This window comes from Molothrus ater, chromosome 5, assembly GCF_012460135.2.
Source record: "Molothrus ater isolate BHLD 08-10-18 breed brown headed cowbird chromosome 5, BPBGC_Mater_1.1, whole genome shotgun sequence".
Lineage (NCBI taxonomy): Eukaryota > Metazoa > Chordata > Aves > Passeriformes > Icteridae > Molothrus > Molothrus ater.
The window spans coordinates 19927973-19953608 of NC_050482.2; the positions used below are offsets into that span (position 1 = coordinate 19927973).

Sequence of the window (25636 nt, forward strand, 5' to 3'; positions counted from 1 at the left end):
TTTGAATAGATAAACCCCACACCACATATAGAGGTAGTATCCCTCTGCTTAGAAGGTAAATTCTAGGTGCTACAAGTGTCCCTGCCAGAATTTGAAATCAATCTCAGTTTTTCTTGTTTGCTTTTGAATTTATGAACCCTCAGAACTGCAGAAAATAAGACTTAAAAAAGACCCACGCTTTACCTTCAATAATCAGTATTTTCTTTGTGATAAAAAGTGATTTATTCAAGCTAAAAAAATAATACTTCTTTTTTGATCTTTTGTTAGAACTAATTAGAATTCCTTCACTTGACTTTTCACTTTGATCTGTAAATCAATTTCTGACCCTACCAGCAACTTGTGAAATATTTATTAGCCCAGGAATATTATCACAGCCTGATTATTGTCTAGATCACCCAGCAGCATACATGCCAGGATGTTATTACTGAGAAACTTGGCTGTGGTGTTTATCTGTAAATTGTGACAGTAATTTTCCATGTCCCACACTCTGCCTTGCTACAGGTTTTTGTTTACCCATGTTCTGGTCTGACATACCATCTTGCCTCTCTCTTTGGCTTGTTGTACAGACATAATCTTGCAAAGCAGGATTACAAAATCAATATGATTAAATCAAATAATGGCATTATAATAAAGCAAGCTTCATAAGAGAAATTTTAATCACTTGTGGATGTCACATTTATGTTAAAAGCAGAGTGTCTGATTTATGGTTAGTCTTCTATGCCTTGGATATTAAATGTGGAACTAGATATAATTTAAAGGGAAGATATAGTAGATGTCTACAGAAGTATATGCGTCATGGAAAAGATGGGCAGGGATGGATCCAGATACGCTCCCATAGGGGCCTGTCTAATTTGATGATTTGATTACCTTTGGAGCAAACAGAACAAGGTAGGTTGGATACAACAGGTTGTAGGCCTTTGCTATTCTTTAATAAAGAGGCTGTAGATGCCAGAAATTTACACAGTCCCAACAGGAGACCAGAAGAAGTACCCTGAGATCTTTTGGGGGTTATCAGACCATCACAAGCTCAGGAAATTCCCTCAACATTGTTGAAAGCTGGGACAGTTAGGGAAAGGCATCAACACAGGCTACCTCATTTTAACACTTCCTTAACTGACCAGTTGCAGCCACATTTGGAGATGTAGGGGACTAGATGGCTGCACCTAAGTTCATAAAGTTTGTAGATTTAGACTTTATACCAAGGCTCCTCAGAAATGGTTACTAGAGCTGGCATTATTTCTTCATGGAAAAACATGAGCAAGCATCTAGAGTCAGCATCTAGACAGCAGATGAGTGCTAAGGGCTGAGGTAGGGGAAGATAGGAGAAATACCACAGGCAGTTTCTGAAAATAAAAAGCAAGCTGATTGTTTTGAATTAAGTAAGTGGATGGGTGAAAGAGGATTCAAAAAGAAGATGACACAGTGATAATTAGAAAAGTGGTCTTTCAGCTGCAGTCTCAAGGAGCAGGACGAGATTGTCAACAGCAGACAAATCATGGGGAGACAATTACAGTGTTGAAAGTCTGAGCAAAAGTTTTGCACATCAGCTGTGCTGCCTCAGGCTGTCAGTGCCATGCTCAGTATCATCCCTGTGGCAGCAGCAGTAACAAGTGCATAAGGTATTCTGCTTCTTTTTTGTTGGAATGGAAATCTCTTTATTAGAGGCTGATAAAATACAAATCTACTCCAAATGCAGCTGGAGCAAGAGAAATTGATGCATCTGTCTCTCATCACAGATAGCTAGGATTATTGAGGCTTGCAGCCTGAGCCAGAAACTGTCCCCACTTTTCCTCAGCTGTGGGAACAACACAGGCTGTACTCTGTTCCCAGTTTCTCCACACCAGGATCCTCACTGCTCTGCCTCCCACCTTGCCCTGCTCAGGGTACAGCTGGTGACCAAGAACTCTCTGTACTACATCACAAGTGTCCACTGTACCTGGACAAGGGGGTGAGAAAAGGGAACCTCTACTCCCTGCCTTCTGCTTATGTGGCAGATACTGCATGTCAGTCCTTACAGAAAACCAACAGAGGCAGAGCCCATGAAGGATTAGATGCAGGGAAAATGAAACAAGTGATGGTTACAGGTTCAGGTTTAGGCTCTCTTGCCTTCTGATCTTCAGTATTCTTCAGGAGCATGTGGCACTGACAGCTTTGTGTCTGCTGCCTGGGATCTTGCTCAGTCACTGTCAGGACATCCCTCTTGCCTTGCTCATTATCTCCCTGCCTGGATGGAAGGACCCCTGCCAAGAAGTATTATTTAAAGCTTGCGCCTAATATTTAAACTTGAATAATAAACACAACCATCATACTGTTCACAGTGACCAGGGAAATGAAAATGTCAAGGCAAAGAAAAAAATCCCTGCCTTACTCATGTGAGTTGCAGATGACAAGTGCAAATCTTTGAGAGAAATATCAGCAATATTTATCTCTGGTTTTTATCTAAGTAGTGCTAAATATAAAATCCATAAACAAGAAGCAGGATCTGTGACCTGGAGCTTTTTACACCATTGCTGCAGGCTATGATGCAGCACATATGGCCTCCTTTGATGCTGTGTGGTGTAGCTTTTTCTCAGAGTGTGAATGCGTGCTCCGTTCCCAGCCTGTTCCAGGGAAGGACAGCAAGGTGTGGCCATCTGTGGATATACAGGTCTGGACATCATCAGAGGCTGTGGGTGAAAGCTGCCCTCTGCTCCTAGGCTGTTTTACCAGGTGTGGCCGACCCAGATGTGCTTTAAAAAGACAGCATCTGGAAGGGCCTTCTATTGGCAGCACTTAAATCCTGACGTGCCCGCAGATCCAAGACCTTCAGGGCTCGCTTGGGTGAGGGTTTCCCTTTCCCTCATCACTGCCCTCTCTATCCCTCAGCCGCGGGAGCTCCCGCGTACCCGAGCCGGAGCTGCCCTGTGCGGGCTCCGGGCAGGAGAAGGGAGGGAGCCTGCGCCCCGTCCTACCGGGACCACCCTTCCCGGCGCCGCCCGTGTCCCTCCGGGCCGTGCCCGGGACCCTCCCGGGGCCGCCGCTGCCCGCCGAGCTCCCGGGCCGCCCGGCGCATGCGCGGTGCCGCCGCCGCGCGGTGGCTCCTGCGGGGACGCGGGCGCCGGGGCCGCCGCCGCGACGTGTTGCGCTCGGAGCCCGCATGGGCTGTGCCGCACCGGCTGCTGCGGCCGCGCCGCTCCCGGCCGCCCTGCTGCGGCCGCGCCCGGCTCCGCAGGCTCCAGCTGTTCGCTGGGATGCCTTAAAGGACCTCTGCGTTCCCGCAGTTCATTCCGGGCTGCTCTTGCCGCCGCCTCCTCCACACGGCTGCGAGCCCTTTCCTGAACTGCTCCGCACGCTCTCGCTGCTCGGAGCAGGCGGGCATTTCCATGCGAGCGCCAGCCGCCCGCTGCTGTAACGTGCATCAGCACATCGGCCACCTCCCGCTCCGAGCCCGGAGCGATTTCATTACTTGTCGTGGTGCAGGGACCATTTTTCGGAAGGAAGGTCCAGTGTAAGTTTATTTTCGTCTTCCGCTCTTCTCTACGGCCATCGGTTTTGTTCACCATCCCCCGGGAGCCGAGGGAACCGAAGTTGCCAGGTAAATGCCCCTTTCCTTGTCTGCAGCACTTCGGGAGGCGGCTCCGGTCTGCCTGCTTGCATGGCTGCTGCGCCGCTGTTGTACGGCACGGGTTGCGGAGCAGAGGCAGCGCTTAATGGCACAGCTGTCCCCGGGCATCTCGTGTCGCCGCCCGCCTCCCGTGATTTGGCTCCGCACGGCTGCGGGGAGCGGGGCTGCCGTGCGCCGCACAGCCGCTGCCGCCGGGGTCGCGGCCGCCCGCCCCGCGCTGCCCGGGCCGGCGGGGGCTGCGCGCCGGGCCCGCGGGGCCGGGGGAGCGCACGGGGCCGCTGCGGCAGCGCGGCCCGGCCGCGGCCCCGCCGTCACCGCTGTCGGTGTTGTCCCCGCAGGCCGGGCGGGCGCCGCCCGTCCCCGGGGAAGCCCGGCGGCGTGAGGCCGCCCGCCGCCGCTGCTTATGCAACACATCATCGATAACCACCCCGACATGGCCACGGCGCTGCTGGCGGGCGAGAAGCTGAAGGAGCTCATCCTGCCGGGGCAGCAGGATGACAAGGCGGGCGCGCTGGCGGCTCTGCTGCTCCAGCTGAAGCTGGAGCTGCCCTTCGACCGCGTGGTCACCATCGGGACCGTCCTCATCCCCATCCTCCTCGTCACCCTCGTCTTCACCAAGAACTTTGCCGGTAAGGGCGGCAGGACGGGCAGGCTCGTGTCCCAGTGCATGCTGAACGAGACCGCTGGTGCTGGGAGATGTCAGCCAGCCTCGCCCTGGCGGTGGGGACAGCGGCAGGGTGGGGACAGCGGCAGCGCGGCAGTGCCACTGCCCGAGGGCCGCTTGTGCTCGGGAGGCGCCGCTGCCCCTCGCCGTGGCGGGCAGGACAGCGGTGTCGCCTTGCTGGGCAGGGTCGTGGTGTCGCCGTCCAGGCCGGTCCCTAACGGGGACAGCTGCTGCCTCTTGCCTTGGCCGGCAGGCGAGGGGTGGGGCGGTGCTGGTGCTGCCCAGCAGCAGGTGAGAGCTGGCGTGGGTGACAGAGCAGGTTAATAATGCTTGAGGCAGATCCTGGACAGGTCCTGAGCTGGACCCTGGCTGATGTCAGGCATTGTCCTGATGTTACTTCAACAGCGTGAGTGTTAACACAGCCTACCAGGGAGAGGCTGATGCTTTCTTGGAGACTGATACTATATATGGAGCCCCATGCAGTGTGCTTTGCAGATTGTGACAGTGGAAATCACTGGTATCCGTTTCTGCTGAGGGTCATCTTGCATAAACTGGTAACAGTTTAAAAAGCCTGGTTTGAATGCCCATCACCACCAGCCTCAGAAGGTCAAGTTTTAGTGAGCCTCGAAAATTACTGATCCAGTAAACTGTTATGGCACCTTTTGGGCCACTAGCACATGTGTAAACATTGTTTTGCTGTATGGATTGTAGGCTTGATGAGTGTAGCTGCCAGTGCATGACTGCTTTTAGTGTCCCTTGAAGCTCCATACTGAAAATCCATGGGAAATTATTGGTGCTTTAATATGCAGGACTGACCTGGCAGTCTGTAGCTTGTGAGGTTGGTGAGAATTGTCTATACTTAACCAGTTTAAACATACCAGAATCAGGCTCTTGCTTTGCATGCTGCTTTGGGATTGACTTCCAGTCCTTAATACTTGTTTTCATTATGAAGTGAATTAAATCACCTAGCAGTATAACTGCTTACAAATGGAGTCTGGAGATTCTTTTTAATGATAGTTAAAACTTTCTCAATCTACCTCAGTTTCTTAAAAAATAGTTTTATAGCTCAAGATCTTCAGCCACAGTTAGTAAGAACCTCATCTTTTGGATGCTCTTCTGGAGGTATCTTGGAGAAACCATGTTTACAGGGTACATGAAATCTGGCTCTTCATAGCAACTGAAAGACAGGTTTCAAGGTCATCTGTGGGATGCCAAAGTTTTGTGATCGCTTCCTCTGCAGAGAACTAAGCCAAGAAAAAGGCAATCCTACAGCATCTCACAAGAGTGCATGCTTACATATATGCTTTCGTACTGTTTGAGATGCAAAGATTTGAGTAGACCTAAAGACAGCCTTGGATGCAGGCAAGGTCATGCCCCCTTCATGTGTGTTCTTGACATAGGACAGGATTGCTAGCAGAAGCCCCTTGATGCCTCCCTGCTTGGTCAGACAGCAGCAGCTTGCTCCATGTGAAGAAGTCATCTGAGGCTGCAGATGGTAGAGAAGTGTCAAGTCTGACACTCAGATTTATACAGTGAATGTCCCTCTGCAAGGCTAAACTGTAGTCCACACACATACAGAAGAAAGAGGGCCTGTTGAATTTGCTCACATCTGCCTGTACTTCTGCTGTTGAGTTTATTTTGTGCTGTGGAAGACTGTTATCTAGGCTCACAGTTGTGTTCCAGATTTGTTTTTCAGAAGGACTAAAAGCAATGTCACTTATGTCTACTTCTGGGCTGTGTATGCTGATTTGACCCAGTAAGATAGATAGATTATCTGTCTAGATAGATAGATAATAGTAGCCTATTGTGTCCTGCCAGGACAAAACTTATAAGGTGACACAGAAAACACCTTTACATCTCTGGGAAAATGTGGGATAACATTCTTCTCTCATATGATGTCATGTTTGTTCAGATGGTCTCAGTTAGAAAAATAATATGGGAAAAGGAAAAAATTATGCAAGAGAATGTAACAGAAAAGGTCTAAGGATCTAATAAAATTAAATAGATAATTTTTAAGCTTAAGTCGAAGAGTTCCAGGTTAATGAATTCATTTCTGCTTCCACAGAGTTCAAGAGCAAAACTTGCATTAATTTTAATGTGATCTTAATTAGATGTTGCTCTTTTAATGAAACAGTATTTACTCAGACTTCTTTGCTAAATCATGCATGTCCAGAGATGCTGACCATGGTAATAACAATAGTTCAGCTGGATTCATGCTTACTACTGATTCTACAGTTTGTGTTGTTTCACCCATACACTGTCACCAATCTTGAAAAAAATCTAACTTTGTTTGCTTTGAATACTGCTCCTTCTGTGCAATTTAAATAGTAGCTATGCAAGTACAACCTTTGCTGATGAAATTGAGTAAGGTACCTACTGCCTTTTGGTTGTGAATATCATAATAGCTTCCCAAACTTTGCTTTGGGCCCTTGTGTGCTTATCTGATACTTACCATTATTTCTCATTCTGTTAATGATACGCAGTGCAAGCTATGTGAAGATACCATCATGCCACTAAACTGAAAACAACCTCCTTTTCTTGGGTCTATACCATCTTACTTAATCACTATTGGTAAAGCTTTTGGAACGAGGGTGTGTGCACTCAAGACATGAAAATGTAGTTGTCTAAAAGCAGTGGTTTCTCAAAACGTTTTTGCTGAGGATTGGAAGAACCCTCATGATCGGTGGGTAGAGGAGATCAGAGCCTCTTATCTAGTTGATGTGTGTGCCAAGTGTAGCTTAAAGTGCCTCTTATCTAGTTTATCTGTGTGCAAAGTGTAGCTGAAAGTCAGGACCAGCTGTACAGTCTGTGCAACAAGCCTGGTGAGAATTGGTCATTATCCTGCCCTGGGGGTGTGCAGAAGGCACCCCATCATCTGGGAAGCTGGGAGTCCCCAAGCTGCAGTAAGTCTGCTGGAGCCAGGGGCTGCAAGGAAGCATGAACTAAAGCAAAGTTCAGCCCTACATCAGAGGACAAAGAAAGAGCATGGTTTTTATTTAAAAGATTGTAATCGACAACTTTAAAAATCATTTTGTGTGTAGTATAATATATTGTATACTCTATTTTGCTTGTGGCTGCCTAGTTAATTATGTTGTTTTAGTGCCACGTGCAAAGTCATTGTTTAGGTAAACACATGTGCTCTTCATGTAAGTGATTTATTTGCCCTCAAGTTGGAGTGTTCTCATCTTTACATTTCTTTTGAGAAATTTAATGACAAATTACTGTTTTGGTAGCATAAGAGGCAAGACCAAATTGTTTAGCAGATACTATGCCAATATTGTGAAAAAATCACAGTTCATCTGAGCTTAATGTGTTACAAAAGACTTTAAATTAGATACTGTGCTTTTCTCCTATCATAAAGTCATAGAACTGTTTGGGTGATAAGGTACTTCAAAGATCATATAGTCCAACTCCCTGCCATGGACATGGATGCCTTCCATTAGACCAGGCTACTCAAAGCCCTGTCCAGCCTGGCCTTGAACAGTTCCTTGAAGAGATGGGACATCCACAACTTCTCTGGACAATCTGTTCCGGTGCCTCACCATCCTCACAGTAAAGAATTTCTTCCTTGTGCTCAAAATAAAGCTACCCTTTTCCAGTTTAAAACCATTGTCCTGAGATACAGGCCCTGCTAAAAGTCTGTCCCCATCATTCTCAAAAGCCTCCTTGAAGTACTGAAAGGCCTCAGTAGGGTCTTCCTGGAACCTTCTCTTTTCCAGGCTGGACAGCCCCAATTCTCTCAGCCTGTCATAGAAGTTCTCCATCCCTCTGATGATTTCACGGTCCCTCTGGTCTCACTGGGGCAGATGTTTCCTGTGCAGAGGGTTCCAGTCCTGCACATGGAGTCTCATGAGGACAGAGGGGAGGGCTCTCGACCTGCTCCGTATTGTGCAGCCTTGGGTGCTTGGTGTCCTTACAGTCTGCTCAAGGTGGAAAGAGGGGTTGTCATCCCTGGTGTGCTTTTGCTATATAAATGAATCTGTAATATATCTAAAATATATTGGGAGATAAGGTTTTGTTTGCATACTTCACTACTAGATTGCCATCTAGTAGTGAAGTATTTGGGGTGCATTTGGGGAGAAATTGAGCTCTCTGCAGGAGGAAGGCAAAGGGCAGACACACTGCTATGGATGTGTTCCTGAAAGTTAAATTCAGGCTGCAAAGGAGGCAGTAAGAGCTTGACCATTGATTTCAGTGGGGACAAGAGTTCACTCTGATGGCTGAAGTAAAATATGATTCTTGCACTGGCCCCCACTTCCCAAAGTTTTTTCACAGGAGGAATGTAGCTAACCTCCTATAGTGTCATTTCTGAGTGTCCTAATTCTCCTTTGGTTTTCAAGCAAACCAGTGTGATTCCAGAAAGGACACCCCTAGAAAGTTAATTAAAATAAATCTATGAATCTATAAATCTTTTCTATTTTTACTGAGCATAAGATCATCATAAAGTCATCTAGGAGCGGTATTCAGCTACCCAACACAAAGAAAGCCCACATGATCACTCACAAAAGAAGAATGAATATTATTTCCCTTTCTAAAACTCAACCATGAATGGACTTCATATAAAACTAGAATATCCTCTATTTAGAGGCCAATGTATGATGACCTTGAGGATACTAAAGAAAGTTTTTGAGGCATTTTGTCTCACCTAGTGGATGGAATCTGTATTTAACTATGAGTTTTCTGCTTTCCTGGAGTCAGAGGGCTCTCAGGAGCCAGCATAAGCTAAAGGATATCTCTCCAATAGCAGTGTCCTTGTTGAGGTAACAGTGCATACAGTGAGTTGTCCCAAGGGAACTTTGGTTTGCTCTGTTTTTGTTTGAAAATTACTGATTTAAAGATAACAACTATTTTTTATTTAAATATGAGAGCAAATGTATTTGAAAGAACACATGACATAACCCCCATCAGAACAGCGACGTAACCCCCATCACACCCTATATAGTGTGAGGCATCTTCTGGAGCAGTCATGCAGATGTGTACGTAGTGCTTTGCAGAGATCCATGCTTGTATTTGACTCTCTGGAGGGTTGATTTCTCATACCAAGCTTTTTATTTCCTAGCAGTTAGTTATTACTGTGCAAACTAGAAGTAAAATACAACCAGTATGAACAGAGAGTTCAGATTTGATAGTATTGCACTGTCCCGGTGTAGGAATAGGTGACTATTCATACTGGTACTGGTGTTAAAGCAAATTTTATTGCTTGTTACTTTTGTATTTCCATTTTAGCTGCATTGAAGCCTCCTGGATTCTTTCCTCTCCTATGATAAAGGTTTTGGGATTCTTTTTATTGGAAGTGTTTCTTTGTTAACCTTAGTCTGCCTTAGGTTAATATTTAGTGAAAGAAATGGTAATACACCAAATTTAATTAAATTTTAGAGGGTAAAGATTTAAGGTACATAGTCTTAGTCCAGCTGTAGTCTGTGTTGGTTTTCAGTTTATAACTTTTTTTAGTTATAAAGTTTTGGTATCTCTTGTCAAGGCATGGTCAGTATGGATATAGATAAACAAGGTCAGTCCATCAGCCTTTCCATTTTCACTTCCTTTCCAAAATGCACAGAACGTGGCGTATTAGACTGCCAGTTTGAGGTGGGTCTGTTTGGTGTTCCATATGTTTTTTGTCCTTCACTCTCCCTGGTTTTGCCATGGCACCAGCACACACAAGCTGCAGCCGCAGGTGGGATGCTGCTGGGTCAGCACGTGCTGTGTCCTCTCCTCCGTGGCTGGCAATGGTGCTCCAGCAGCAGGTGGCAGCTCTGCTGTTGAGTGTCTCATGGCATTTGCTGAACCTCCAGGACACTGTTCTGTAATCCAGTAGATTTAGAGACACTTGGCTTTCATGACGTGGTGTTTAGTTCTTTTGTATCACCTAATGTTTTTAGTGAGTGTTTTAAATAGTCCAGTGTTGTGCTGGGTTGAGAAGCAACCCCATCAATAATGTCTGTGGGAAGTTCTTTCTGTAAGGGAGAACTTACAGAGGGTGGTGGGTTCCAAAGGAGATTGCATTGCTGGGTTTGTTGTGTTTTCTTCACAATATTGAAATATTTTGGTTTCCGAACTGATGTTGTAATGGTATTGCTAAGTCATATCCCTCTTGTACAGTGCCTCACACTTTCTATTCACAGGGAATTATTCTTTCCAAATTGCAGTCATGTTTGCTTTTCCCACCCGAGCTGTTAAATGCTGGTACTTTATTAAAATAAAGCAAAGCATTCATCCAGTTGATTTTTATACTTTAGTCAAAAGCCAAGCTTTGGCATTGGTTTTCATGCTAGGTTCTTAAAACAGTGCCTACAAAATACAAAAGAGGTTGTTCAAAAATACTGTATTTCTGTGTCTCTTAGCAGTTGTGTAGTTCAGCCCTCTACCATCCTTCTAGAAAATTTTCATAAGAAAACAATGGAAGGAAACAGTGCTTAATGGCTGAAGTATCAGTTCAAGGTTTTATGTTATATTTTCTGATTTGTAATCATTTGCATAAGCAATGCTTACATTACTGTGTAATACAGTATATGCATGAGTTCAGTGTCTTTTTCACTTTTCACCCTACAGTATGTTTGAAAAAGTATATGTCATATTTTTATATTATGAGATGGAGTTTTATTTTGTATTTCTGGTCACTTTTCTAATTTGTATTTGTTTCGAATTGCGTCAGAATAATTACATATGCTTATTTAGGTGACTTACCTAATAGATGGCTTTTGATCTTACTTTCCATTTTTTCTCTCCAACTGCACTTGAAGAAAGTGAAGATGGCATTTTCCCAAGTGACTTTGTCAGTGCTAAGAGAACAGAGCCAAATTGTTTAGTGTATGACAAAGTGATGACACCACTGCAGAAATTGTTCTGAGGTGATACTAGCAGAGAAAAGAGAATTTAGGGAGTGTAGCAGTACCACTTAAGTGCCTTCTTAGCACATATTTTAAAAGGGCTAAAATGATGCAAGCACCCACAGGCTGGCTGCAGTTTGGCTGCTGGCTGTTTGCATTGCTGATGGAATTTTTCCCAAAGGATAAGGGGCCTTTACACACACACAAACTTGAGGTGTGCACAGGATACAGTAGCTGGGACTCTGTGAGTTTTGATCATTTAAAGATTTGCAGTTACACAGGTGAAAGGTGAATAGAAATGTATTCTTGAGGAAATGCATGAGCCATACATCACCCCACTGCAGTTCCTAGGGACTGCAGATATTTTTTCTGTCATAAATTCCATTTCTTAGACCTCATCAACACACATACATCATCATTTTTTAATCACGTCTTTAATGACCTGTTTGCCTTATTAACCCCTTCATTTTTTCAAGTGTCATATGTGGGAAGAGGTCCAAAATACGGATGAATTTTTGCTTACTACATGCTTTCAGATAACCAACAGATTTGAACAGATGGCCAAAAATATTTCTGTTTAAGAGCTACTTAATTTATTCACCTTTGATAGAAGGAAACCTTGTGAATAAATAAAGAGTAAGGTCAAGATTGTTTTTCAAAGCTACCCTGAAGTATTTGAGGCTCTTTGTTTTCTCTAAACTGTATAGAAATCATGCATCCCTGATGTAGAGGAAATTTCAGCTGGTGGGGTTTCTTACATCTATAAAAGTCTTCAGGAAGAATCTGCATCATCACTGAGTTCCTTGAGTCCTCTCAGTATTAAAAATAGCTGCAGTGGACACCCTCAGTGCATGTATATGTTTAATTACAAGAGCTGAATAATTTCACAGCAGACCAGCATAATTCTTGTAGATTCCTTCTTTTTCACATGATACAGGATTTATTCTAAGAAAAACATTGAAATCAGGAAGCATATTTCCATCATTGGGGATTTTGTCCCAGGCTTCTATTATACTCTTGCATTTGAATGGGGATGCAGCTGTTCACAATGATAGCAAGCATAGTTAGCAAGCTTTGGGGGTTTGTTTGCCTTTCTTTGGTGGCACCAAGCCTGTCATGCAGGCTCAAGGTGCTGAGATGTGTAGTGGGGTTTTTGCAGCTCACAGCTCAGTGACTATTTCTGGAGTTTCAGTTTAATTTTAGTTTTATGATGAAGTATTTCAAATTTTGAGGCTGAGGTACCTTATCTTCTGTGAGATTGATGTTTTCCTCAGAGGTCAGGAGCCCTCCACACTGGAAGTGGCAGAGCCCTTGGGAGCCTCAGGTGATGGATTGTTCTGTCTCTTCTGTGATGAATCAAAACAGTTCTGATGCTTCACAAACCCCAATTTCTCTACACATGGAGGAACCAGTTTTCCAAAAGCAGTAGACCAGCCATCTCTGCCCTCTAAATACTATGTTATTAACATAATGTTACCTAATGAGCTAACTGTTGGTCTTTTTCTTCTTTTTCAATATGAACTTTTCTGGGTGCCATGTTTATGCCAAGAGGTACTTAATACAAGCCATCTTTTTAATTTCTGGTCATTAAATAATAATAATGCAATAGAAAGAACATGCTGTTTCCTCTTGCTTTCTGTGATTGTATTTTGTACTGAACCCTTGATTTAAGAAGCCACCATGGTTCATGTCTCATCAGTTTCACTGGATTTTCATGATTCATTTCATTTCAGCATTTATTCTTGCAGTTTCCTTCAGGAGTTACTGCAGTCCACATTATCATACTGTCTGACTGCATGTAGTTGCTTTGGGGTTCCATCTCTAGCAGGCAATTTTTGACCTCTGCAAAACATTAAAATATTATTTTCACACCTTACTACTTCTCCTATGCAGAAGATCTGTACATGACTGAAATTCCACTCACCTCATGCAAGCACTAAATTTAGAAGTAAACGTTATTCAGATCTCTTTTGTAGGACTGACTGCATGGCTGAATTTGATTAATTATATTTAAATTAATACATTCCTTTAAATTCAGATCTAACCTTCCCTCAAATCTTGGCACCAATAGTCAGCCACTATAAATAAGCTCTCTTTTCAGTAACTTTACCACCATGCTGCATGGCCACTACATGGTAGAGGGCAGCTCATGATTGAGGACACATTCCTCTGTGGGAGCAGCCTAAGGGATTTCATCTAAGTGTTTCTGCACCTTCCTTGTAACAGTTGCTACTTCCAACACACCAGACAAGCAGGAGTAGGTGTCTTTGTTTTTCCTCACTAACCTGGGCAGGTGTAAAGGCCTGAAGCCTCAGATTTCCAGTAAGGGTGAGCACACCAGCTGCTTTTAGAAGAGCCAGAGTCTATTACATACAGGGAATATGGTTCTGTAAATTTATATTTTCACTAGGAAAGTGCATTGTTAACTCATTGATTCGACAGATCCAAAATACATGCAGTCGAGGCAGCAGTTCTGCAAGGCAAAAAGACCCAAGTTGGAAATACAGGGAGACCTGCTGCTACCCTTGCACTTCAGTTACCCTTGTGGGTGAGCCATTGCCAATCAGTCTTTGAAATTGCTTATCTACATCTCACTCTTTATGACTAATCCTTACAGACTATAGGCAAATAAAACCCAATAGCAGCAGTGGTTTCCTGTCTCACTTTTAGGGACTTTCTTTTCAAGATTTTTTTCTTAAACAGGACAAGTGGTTTCAGAGATTGGGCAAAAAAGGCTTTGCTGATCATGGAGAAATTTGTACCTTAGGAAGACTTCATGGGCATGGAACCTGTATTCAGACTGGAAAGAATATTCCCTAAGAAAGGTAAAGGCATTGTCTCTTTATTTCAGTAAAACTAGTAATTCTTAATAATTAGCTTGCTAAGTTAAGGCTTAGTTTGATGGATGTTTTCTCATTCATATGAGTAAACTCAGTGAGTTCAATAGGACTGTATGACACACAAAATTAATTTCAGGGATCCATCCGTACCTTGTACTAATTTCTAACCATTAAATATCCTTTAAATAAAGTAGTTGAAATAAAGTAGTTAAAATAAGTGAGTTTTTCCTTTTGCTGACAGTTAATTTGGGTATTAGCTAGCATTTGTTAAAATCATTTGAAGCAGAATTTCGTATTCCTTGTGGACTGTGTGACTGGGAGGGAAGACAGATATACTGTTTAGATAATATTTTACTTTCTTAGACTACATTTTCAAACTCAGTAACCTGAATGTTCTATATTCATTTTTTTCCAGAGAGAAGAGGATCCAGGACATTTCTTCTTTTCCATTTAAAAATTGCTGAAAAAGTACTAAATAAATTATTTCTGTTTCTAAAAATAAACAGTTTGCTACCTGCTTTCTTGTGCAATCCTTTTAGTACCAAGATGAATGAGGCATGTATGCAGATTTCTTACATGTATGTGCCACAAAGCAGTATGATAAGGAATACCCTTGTTAAACACTGGCATTTATTGCTGAATTCAGGGAGTTTCTAATTTATTTTGTCTATTAGAAATGGGGGTACTGGGAAGTGATGGGCAGGGAGATTCAGAGATTCTACCTAAATGTTGGATTTCCCCTTGGAGACAAGTGGAGAGCACTGCACAAGGAGTGCTTCAGAGATCCTGACTGGATTGCCAGCTTATCTTCAGAGGCAGGTTGGGCACAGGAATGAGGATGATTTAGAGCTCTCTTCAAGAGGGCAGAGTGCCAGTTGCTAGGAAGCACTAGGCTACTGTGAGTCTGCAGTATATTTAACTCAGTAACTGTAGGTATCAATATCCTTACCTGATACTCAGCTGGGGTCTCCAGCTAGAGTGTTTAGGCCCTTCTTCAGAGGCTGGGAGATGCAGCCTGTTCAGCAGCACCTAATCACCAGTTGTGCTGCCTACACCCTGTGTGGGGTACTGGCAGTCATGCTGAATGTTAACTAGATCCTTGAAGAAATCTTCACACAAGAGGCATACTTACCTTTGCCTTGAATTGAATTCTTGCCTTGCAAGAATTTTCTTTTCTTTTTACATTTTTGTATTATATTTTCTCAAAACTGTTTCGTTTTTTCTGTCTGCTGTTGGAAAATTTACTGTTCCTTTTGCTTTACGCAATTATTGCATTGGAATGCTAAATAATGCATTTCAGTGGGAAGATTAATGAAGAGTGATTTCTTTTTCTAGAGTAAATTCTAAAAGCTGGAATTCACAGGAGGCATATACAATTTGTTATCATGGCTTATATTTTGGCAAATATACTTTATTCCACTGGGAATGCATTAGGTATAAAAAATCATTTGCCCTGTTATGTAGGAGCATATACTGTTTATTATTAATATTTTTTTTGTAATGCCTACCGAAGCACTCTAAATGTGTATTTTGCAGCCTGAAAAAATGGTGTTTAATTCAGGGCCTCTCAAAGAGGACAGTTGAACGTATATTAAAGTATATGGAGGTTGGGGGACCACTGAAAGGAGGTGGCTGACCTTGGATTGGGAGCAGTAGGGAGTGTGTGCCTGCAGGAAGCCCACAGGCATTTCTACAAGCCTTTTCTGAAAGCAGCAGACTTGACAGCTCCTAGCTTCAGTACTCTGACTTCACTCCTTTCCATACTGTCTGGATTCTTTCTAAAGAGGTTTTTTTTTAGCACAACCCCTTCCATTATCCCTCTCCCTACCCTGAGTGTCTTCTGTAGCCATGCACTTTCATTCCCCTGAGATAAGACTTCTGTACCACAGTACCTCCCTCAAGTCAATTGAGATGTTGCAGAATGAAGCATGTGAAAAAACTTCTCTGCCAAGGGATTTTAATTTCTCAAGTGGCATAACACAATCAGTTGTATTACACAACTAAGTAATTCTGTGTTGTTTATTTCATCTTGATTGCATGTCTGAAAAATGCAGTCAGATCTCTCTCATCCCTTATCCTAGAGGACAGTTCTGCAGATTTCTAGAAGCTACTTAGGTGCATAGTGAGCAGGATAAAATGTATTTATGTACAATTGTTGAAAACATCTGACATATTGAAAAAAGGGAAATGAAGCTTCTTAGTGTGCATGTTTAGGCTTAAGTTAGTATGAAAAAATCATCACATATTACCATCAAAGCCTTTTTTTTTTCAATGTAGTAATTACTAGGAATATATCTTTCAAGGAGCAGAGAGACAGATTATTTTTATGGGCTTTAGACTAGACAATGTTGAGAGGATGACCAATGTGCTCAACCATAATAATGCTCCCTAAGCTTTTAAAAATTTTCTTTGCAACACTTTACTTCATTGCTGTACACAGTTAAACCGTGGCATCTCAGGAAAAATCTGTGTTTCATGGTGGCTGGAATGGCTATATGAAAAAGGACTTCATAAACTGCATAAGAATTTTCAGCATGAAAGAAGAGTATCAGTAGAAACTTTCTATATTTATGAATATAAAGTTTAAAGAAAAGGCATTTTGTATATTGCATGATCCAACACCAGAGCTGTGATTTTAAAATCATTGCAATCTTTTTTTAATGCTACTTACCTATCAGGAGAACATTGTAAAACAAACAAAATCTGCTGTGTCTTCTTCAAAGTGCATTAAGCAGAGGTCTCCCAGCTAAGTGAGTTATCATGAGTGAGAACAACGTGTTCCTCTGCTGTCCTCATCAGATCTGCATGTCAATATCTGCCAACTTTCAACAGGATTAGTTATTGCCATGGTGTTTTTCTTTTTCATTAATTAATGATGGACACAGGCTGCAGTAAAGAAGAAACAGTCCCATACCCTGCTATACCTGGATCAGACACCTTCAGGGTGTTTGCTAAATGCCAGGTTAAATGGTGCCACTGTCTAAGAAGGAACATTCACAAAAACTAACTCAAAACCTGGTGTGGATCCTGCTTGGCAGCCTCTTGTCAGTGCAGAGAGATGGGTTCTTTGCCCAGGCAACAGCTAAATGATTTTGCTTTGAATCACTTCAGAAGGGGATTCCTCTCTTCTCAGTTGCCTGGACCATTTTCTAGGGGAATGAGCTTCTAGGTTTGATGCAATGCTTTGTGAGTCAAGTCCTGTGATGAGAGGGTTAAGCTAAATATCTCTGTGGAATTACTTTACCAAAATTTATTACATTCTCTGACAGTAAATATAGCTCAAAGATAATGCTAAGAGAGGTTGTGGCAGCCCCATCCCTGGAAGTGTTCAAGGCCAAGCTGGGTGGGGTTTTGAGTAGCCTGGTCTAGTGGAAGGTGTCCCTGCCCATGGCAGGGGGGCTGGGACTAGATAATCTCTAAGATCCCTTCCAGCCCAAACCAGTCTGTGATTCTATGATTCTATATTAGAAAATACTATTTGATTAAAATATTGTTGGAACCCCTCTGCTCTCACTTCAGTAAATTATCAGAAGCCCCACTGGTCCCACAGAGGATTTATTTTTGTCTGAAGGGTCTTGGGATTTACATGTTATACAACAAAAAACATGCCAACTTTGCAAACATGCAAAGAAAATACTAGACTAGTAGCAACAAGGTACAAAACATTGAGTAAGAGTGGGACACCATGCTCAGCTGGCCAAATAAATTAGAGATCTTTTACAACCTCACAGACAATTAGGTCAGATGAAAACAAGTTTAACAGAGGAAAAGAGAACAAATTCCTCTCAAGTGATGTTTGCTTTTCCTACTGTTTGGGACAGCCTCGTTTTGTAGCCTGTAATGCAGCTGGTCAGTCCATACTGGAATTCTAAACCTCTTTAGACATTTTTCACCAAAGCAGTGGCAGTGGATGGAGTGCAGTTAGTCTATCAGTGATCTGTCCAATGTAAATGTAAAATGTTAATACATTTTCATTTGTTTTTTTGGGTTTTTTTCATTTATAAAGGAAAAAGATATTGGATTGTTGTTGTATATATATACAGTTTTGGCGAAGGTCACCCTATCTTTTGGGTCTCAGTGAAGAGAACTGAAAGAACTAATCAGTTTATTTTATAGTAGTAACTGATGCAGAAATCAAAAAATAATCTTTATGGCTGATTTGTAGGAATGCTTGCTGCTATTTACCCAAGTATTTGTGATGTTGAGACCTAGGAGAAATGAACTCATGTCTGCCACAGAAAACTTGGTGTCATATTGGAAAGTTCTATTGGGCTTAGGGATACCCAATTAAAAAAAAAATTCTGCTTATGAGAAACATAGGATTCTGCTTTGCCTTTTTTTACCCCATGGGAACATTTTTACACAGGAATCTGTTTGGTCTCCTGGGGAATTCTACAATAAGTCATTGATAGTAGGAGATTGAATTTTTTGTATGCATCCCTTCATGGGTAGGGTTGTGAGGCTGCATAATTATGAAATCAAGGGAGTCAATGGGAATTTTTCTTATTGCATATGTCTGTAAGTACACAAAATTAGTCTAAATGGAAGTGCTTTAAGCTATCCTCTGAGACTGAAGTTAGCTCATTTAAAGTAGTCATCAAAAATGATATTAAAGTATTTGCAGGGCATGCTCACTTTACATGCTGTCTGGAGTAGCAACATTTATTCTGTCAATTCTGTTTAGGTTGGTAGTATTAATTCTCTCTAGGTCACAGAAGAGGTTTGTACCTCCACACCAAAGAACTAACTTTTGCTGTGCTCACATGTAAAAAGTAACTGGTCAAGTAGGAGTCATTTGTTAAGCCAGAAAGATAAGTGGGAGTTGCCTGTCTATTAATTTTGAATATTCTATTTATTGATATCAATATGAAATTTTTTTTTTCATTTTTATTATAAAGAGAACAGTGCCACCAAGCTCTTCCAGGGAGCTGTTCTTGATCTGAAGTTTAGACTACATTCAGAGCCAGAGCAGGCTTGGTCAAGTCAAGAGAGCATGCCTCCTCCTATGGGTCTCATTCTGGGAAGTTTTTGAAAGGTGTACCAGAACACTGTAAAATATATTCTCTTTGTTCTACCTGTCAAAACATGAAAACATGGTCTCCTCTTTGAATAGGATGTCTTCATAATGGTCGTTGTTCTTCAGGGAACTAATGCTGCTTTAGCTTTCATAAGTTTTTCTCTCTTTCTTTCATGTATTGCTAGAAAAAAAATTATCATGTAAGAACATAATTTATCTACTGGGTCAGGACCTTTATCTCAACATTCTGATGATGATGGTAAAATACAAATGTTTAGAAGGGGTGTTAAAATAGACAAGTATGTGATGTAATTTCCTTTGACAAACCCTTTCTGTCCTCCAGCAGAATGTGACTGAGGCATTTCCCGAGACAAAAGTTGCATCACTGTGAATTTAATAATCCTTGCTAAACTTTCTCTCCTATTACTTTGTCTGATTTCTTTCTTGATCCACAGTATTTGTTTCTTCCTCAATACTGTCTGAGGGCAAGTTGCATTTAATTACACATTGTGTAAAAATCCCAAAGTTACAGTTTCAAATGTAGATTTTAATTTTCATACCAGTGAATAGTTAACACACCAGATTCTGTCCTGGTCAGTCACACTTTTATTCAAGAATATTAGCTGAGAGGGATACAGTTGACTAAATCCTTGTATATCTCGAGTTTAATTTTTTTCTATCATATCAAATGAGTTGACTTTGTTAATAATTATTAAAAACATTGCCTTAAGCTACATCTAACTTATTTCTATATAGAAGGACTCTTAGCTGGGATGAACCTTAAATTTCATATAATTTTCACCATTTGCGTGGAACATCCTCAGCTACTGGCTTTGTAAGTGAATATCAGGTCTTTTAGCTTTACAGAGTTCACGTCACAGTTGCTTAGGATATTGTTTTCAGAGAAGTCATTAAACCAAAATATGTATTTCTTGCTGACATTTCTAACTCAGGGTCATTCTAAAACTTTCAGGTAAATAATTTTGCCACAGGGTTTGTTAGGATGTGTGGAGGGCTTAATGGTCATGTGAAGATACAGTAAAATATAATTGATATAATTTGAAATGTTTATTTTCCAGAGCCCCTTTTGTAGGTTAAATGCACAGCAGTGACTTTTCTCTCTGTTATACAGAGGAGCCAATATACTGTTACACACCACACAACTTCACCCGTGATCAAGCCTTGTATGCCAGAGGATATTGTTGGACAGAATTAAAAGATGCCTTGCCAGGAGTTGATGCCAGCCACTGGCCCTCCTTGTTTGAGCATAAGTTCCTACCTTATGCACTGCTGGCTTTTGCTGGGATAATGTACATTCCAGCTCTGGGCTGGGAATTTCTGGCCTCCACTCGACTGACTTCGGAGCTTAATTTTTTGCTTCAGGAGATCGATAACTGCTACCACCGTGCAGCTGAAGGGCGGGCACCAAAAATAGAGAAACAGATTCAGTCCAAAGGCCCAGGGATAACCGAGAGAGAGAAGAGAGAAATCATTGAGAATGCAGAAAAGGAAAAAAGCCCCGAGCAGAACTTGTTTGAGAAATATCTGGAAAGAAGAGGACGAAGTAACTTTTTAGCTAAGCTTTATCTTGCAAGACATCTGTTCATCATCTTTTTAAGCATCATACCAATCACATACTTATCCACCTACTATGCTACACAGAAGCAAAATGAATTTACGTGTGCACTAGGTGAGCCTCCAGACAAAACGAGCAGCTCCAAATTGCACATCAGAGTGAACTGTAAACTGCCATCTGTCCAGCTCCAGCGGATTATTGCTGGTGTAGATATCGTTCTCCTCTGCTTCATGAACTTGATAATCCTCATCAACTTGATTCACCTCTTCATATTCCGCAAGTCTAACTTCATATTTGATAAACTGAACAAAGTCGGAATAAAGACCAAGAAACAGTGGCAGAAGTCCCAGTTTTGTGATATTAATATTTTGGCCATGTTTTGTAATGAAAATAGGGACCACATAAAATCGTTGAACCGTCTGGATTTCATTACAAATGAGAGCGATCTGATGTACGACAACGTGGTGCGCCAGCTGCTCGCGGCGCTGGCCCAGTCCAACCACGACGCCACTCCAACCATGCGGGATTCAGGGATCCAGACCATAGACCCAAGCGTTGATCCAGCAGACATTGATGCTAATGAACAGCTCATCATTAAGAGGCCAAGGAAGAAGATGAAATGGATCCCAACTACCAATCCCCTTCCCCAGCCGTTCAAGGAGCAGTTGGCCATCATGAAGGTTGAGAACCACAAGCCTGATAAGCCGAAGCCCGTGCGGAGAAAAACAGCGACAGACAGCCTTATAGCTCCTTTGTTGGAGTCTGCTGCAAAGACCTCACAGCAATCATCCGCTCACAAGAGCGAGCCAAACGCCATCCCAAGCACAAGCAGTGAAAAAAAGCACACACGGCACTTTTCCTTGGATGTTCATCCATATATACTCAGTAGCAAAAAACCCAAGCCAGAGGTTCAAGCCATGCCCTCGATGCCTACGTCAAAAAGCCAAGAGGGTGGATTTTTAAACCAGGAAGAGAATGTTGTAGTGCATGTTACCTCCTCTCTCAAAGGTACAGTATGCCATAATGCCCATTCCACCTCCAGAGGCCATAATTTACATATCAATCTTAAGGAACTCAGAGTTTATGAAACTGTTTTGACCTACCTTGCTAGATTTGGGGATAGCTAGTTTTCTCAAGGTTTGCAGGTGTCAGAAATAGAGGTTCTCTCTCTTCAACAACTGTATAGAGGGTAAGGGTTGTTACAGGTAGAGCTGTACAAAACAGGCTTCAGGCTGTTGGTGTGGGTAATGTTTCAAATGTAAGCAGGTTTTCACAACTACAAATGTGGGCATGCCTTGCCAAGGAAATGAGGAGAGTTTGGCTTCCAAGATACCCTTCCTGCTCCACCAGCACCTGGCACATTTCAAACCTGCCTTATTTTCAAGTCATATGGAAACTGCCATGGTAGATGACCAGTACCCTGAGCAGTAATAGCCCCTTAGGGGTGTGTGGGAGACTACTAATGGCAGTTAAAGCTGCCTGTGGAAAAAGATCTCTTAGACTACCAACTGTCAGGGATTGTCTTATGCTTGTCACCTAGAAAATCAAAACTCAGCTTGTTGACATTGTTTTTCACACACACTTTAAATTGCCCTGTGTCTTACATGGACCAGAGAATGGATGTTCTGAAGTGTGGGTGCTGGTCAGGGATTCAGGATTTCTGCCATTCCCTTCCTGTGTGGCCTCACAGGAGATGCTCTCTCTGTGCCTCGGTTCCCTCTGGGTCCTGTAAAGCCTGTCCCTTTCTTAACTCAAGGGAGTGTTTCAAATATATCAGTAATTGCTATGAGCTAGGATGATGAGGAAAGCCATTTGAACATTACAAAAAGTGATAGATCAGTAAATAAACTGATAGAGAGATATCTTCTTGTTTATTTTTGTAAGCTACTGACATAAGAAAGAAGCACAATGCAGTTGAAGTTACAGAAAAATCTGTACGTACTTAAAGCAATGGCTCTCATCTCATTACAAGCTAAGACCTCCCTCTGGGCTTCGACAGACTGACCTCTACCGTCACCCCACTGCCCAGCAAAGAAGTGATTTGAGGTATAAAAGTTTCTGTCACTTCCAAATCCCTATGCTCCTTAGAGTCCTCCAACTCCCCAATGTGCATGTGAGCTATTCTGCAGCATTCTTTATCCAGTCACCTGCTCTGATTTCAACTCCTCAAAACTGCTGAGGTTTTCTGGTTCAATTACCTTAATCTAAATTTGTGCTTGAATATTTTAAGGGCAAAGAATAATTACTGGAGTTTTGAGGCTCTGTGACTCCCTATTCACATTAAAAATTTTCAACTTTGTTTTTGAGTTAGACCTACATTGCAGTCCATCAGGTAAGGCAGACTTATAAATTCTGGAAAAAGACTTCAGTTTATGACAAATTGCTGAGTTCTTTCTAAAGACAAGTGGCTTACAATGTGTAACCACTGGTTTTTCCCATTGAAAATATCAATGCCTTTTGTATTCCATCCTGTGGATTTCAATAGTCATTGCATTTGTCAAAACATTAAATCATACCTTTAAAAAACACTGGCCAGACTAGGAGGGGAATATACTTTTCAGTTGGTTTTTTTTTTTCCTTCATTTTACAAAAGTACCATTCACATAAGGAAGCATGAGCATGCATAAAAAAGAGTGAGATTTAGAAACCCCACTTCTTGTTTGTCCTGTTTCCCTGAGCTTATGACCCTGTTGTTTTCAAACAGTCCTCTTTGGATTTCTCAAAGGGTCCCAAGAAAATTCGGCTTGGGATCCTCTTCTGATCCCATTGAAATCAGTGGCGAGACTGCCAATGACTTTTATTGGTTCAGGACACTCCTCGCTGATGGACTGGAATGGTGAGACACTACCTGTCCTTCATCTGTCTGTTTTGTTCTCTTGCAGACACCCCTCATCCTGCAAAAGAGATCCTGTACTCATCCGAGGCATGCAGAACTGTGCCCGCGGCTGCGGCTTTTGTCACGTGCAACCACAACCACATAGCCACCCCTGCTGCTGCCACCAGTGTGGCTCTGAACCAGGTCAAGCCAGAGCCCACACCTGCTCTGAGCTGCAACCCAGCCCACCCTTTGCTGCACATCAACACGCTGTACGAGGACCACGAGGAGGAGGTGTCCAGCATGATGGACAATGGGATTCACTCTCCGGCGGAGCCCGGGGAGATGCTCTCCATCCCCACCCCGAAGCAGATCAGGCTGGCAACGTTTGACGAGCCCATGGCCATGGTGAGCTCGGTGGAGTACTGAGGGCAGGCCCAGGAGCACTGGCCATGGTCCCTCCCCCAGCAATGCAACTCACTGCATGAGCATGGAGAGTTTTCTCACGGACTATCGCTTCTGGTAATAACACCAAACGGTTTTTCAGGATCACATCATAAGCACTGTCAGTCATTTGCAAAATAGAATAAAGAAAATCTGGTGGAAATAGACCTTTAACAGTAAGACAACCATTAGCTCTAACTCTAAACTATAGCTTCCTGATTGAAATGGGAATTAGCACAATTTATGAACATTAAGAGTCTAATGGCATGCCACAGCAATTTTAGTGAGTGTTTAAATCCTTTGCATTCAGAATCACTGATTAAACTTAACATGGAAGTGAGGTATACTTTTTAATGGCAGCAGTTAAATAAGAGTTCTTTTCTAAGCAGGGAGGATTTTTTTTTTTAATTCAGGATTATGAAAAAGTTATATGCAAGCAAAATTTGTGTTTGTTTGTTTATTTAGCTCACTGATGTTGGGCTTGATGAAGACTTAGCTGAAAGGGCCTTACTACCACCAGCATTTAAGTGCAAAAGATTGACACACTCAATCTCTTGCATTTATAAATGAAAATACCTGAATTATGCCCCGCCCTTTAACATGCTTATATGTTTGATGGAAGATGATTAAATTAAGAGTTTATTTTTTTAAATATATTTTACCATGGAAAAAATTACTTTAATAACTTTTCAAACCAGGTGTTACTTTTAACAAAATGTGTAGAAGAGAGTCATTGTAGTTGCTTATTTTTTCATAGTGTATTTATGAACCAGGTTAGAAACTTTCATGGGTGCTTCACTGATATGAACAATCTCACAGAGGTCATTATAAAATATCTTACAAAATATGAAACCAGCAAACCTGTTTTCAAATAACACACAGTTAAAGAAGTCTATTAATTCAGTTCTACAGATTTGGCTAGTCCTTGATTCAGCAAAAATTAAGGCCATGGATGACACTGAAATGACTCATGTCTAAAACTAAGCACACACTGAAATGGCTTTGCTGGATCTGGGCTCTAGTGAAGGCAGACAATAATGCTGCAGTATGTGCTATCACTGATTCAGTATTTGCCATCCTTGGCTCAAAGCACATCTTCATGCCCATCTTCCTATAATTACGATATGTGTGATCTAATAGAAAACTCTAGTATAACTAAAACGTCTATTAAAAGTGTATCATGCAATAACCATTCTCAGCAAAATTATAGTGAAACAAAAAGTGACTGTGTAAAACAATATTCCTAGCTGCATTCAGAATTACAGACTGTGTGTGTTTGCTTCAAAATTATGTATAATGGTAGAAAAGAAATATGCAGCACAAATATGGGACTGAAATCTTGAGTTTATTTTTAATTTATTACCTCAGACATGGATATATTATACCAATATTTAATGAAAATAGTACTGAAAATAAATGCCTATTATTCTGAATATTTTAATGTGTACTACTTCCTAGCTTAGTGCTACAACCAACCTCTACAGCAGGGTAACTGAAGTTCTTGTCAATAGATCCCTTGGGGTGGATTAGAGTAAAATGACACTGAATTACCAGTGTACATTTTTGGGGCAAGTTTATTTTAAAACAAATTGGTTGCACTGGAAAGGAGGCATGTAGCCATTTTGTTTTTTCTCTATACAATTATAAAAATATGACAAAGAAAATATATGAGGAGAAGAAAGAAAGAGACAGAAAGGACAAGAGTAGATAGTGAGGAGGAAAGATGTGGATCTGCAAAAAGACTTGATTGTTGCAATTTTGATGTCCATGGTTGGAGTCATCATGGCAGTCTGGATCTGTTGAGGCCATCACCCAAACAACAAAGAGTTTGACAGCTTATATACATTCA

General features: G+C 42.0%; 1 protein-coding gene across 8 annotated transcripts; it reads left to right on the top strand.

The window, feature by feature from the left end:
• The first annotated feature begins 3464 nt into the window (after positions 1-3464).
• PANX2 (pannexin 2) lies at positions 3465-25220 on the top strand. Of its 8 annotated transcripts, none has more exons than XR_004981792.1 (5): positions 3465-3574; positions 3943-4233; positions 20085-21536; positions 22413-22574; positions 23411-23451. XR_004981792.1 is itself a non-coding variant. In XM_036400533.1 (5 exons), exons 2-4 carry the CDS (start codon positions 4008-4010, stop codon positions 22530-22532), a joined length of 1710 nt encoding a protein of 569 aa, XP_036256426.1. In that variant the 5' UTR covers positions 3465-3574; positions 3943-4007; the 3' UTR covers positions 22533-22574; positions 23411-23514. The 8 variants fall into 8 exon arrangements, 6 of the variants coding, with proteins under 6 accessions (XP_036256426.1, XP_036256424.1, XP_054370803.1 ...); XM_036400533.1 differs by having other exon boundaries at positions 22501-22574; positions 23411-23514; XM_054514830.1 differs by lacking the exons at positions 3465-3574; positions 22413-22574 and adding exons at positions 13799-13920; positions 14351-14403 and having other exon boundaries at positions 4123-4233; positions 20032-21536; positions 23411-25220.
• The last annotated feature ends 416 nt before the right edge of the window (positions 25221-25636 follow it).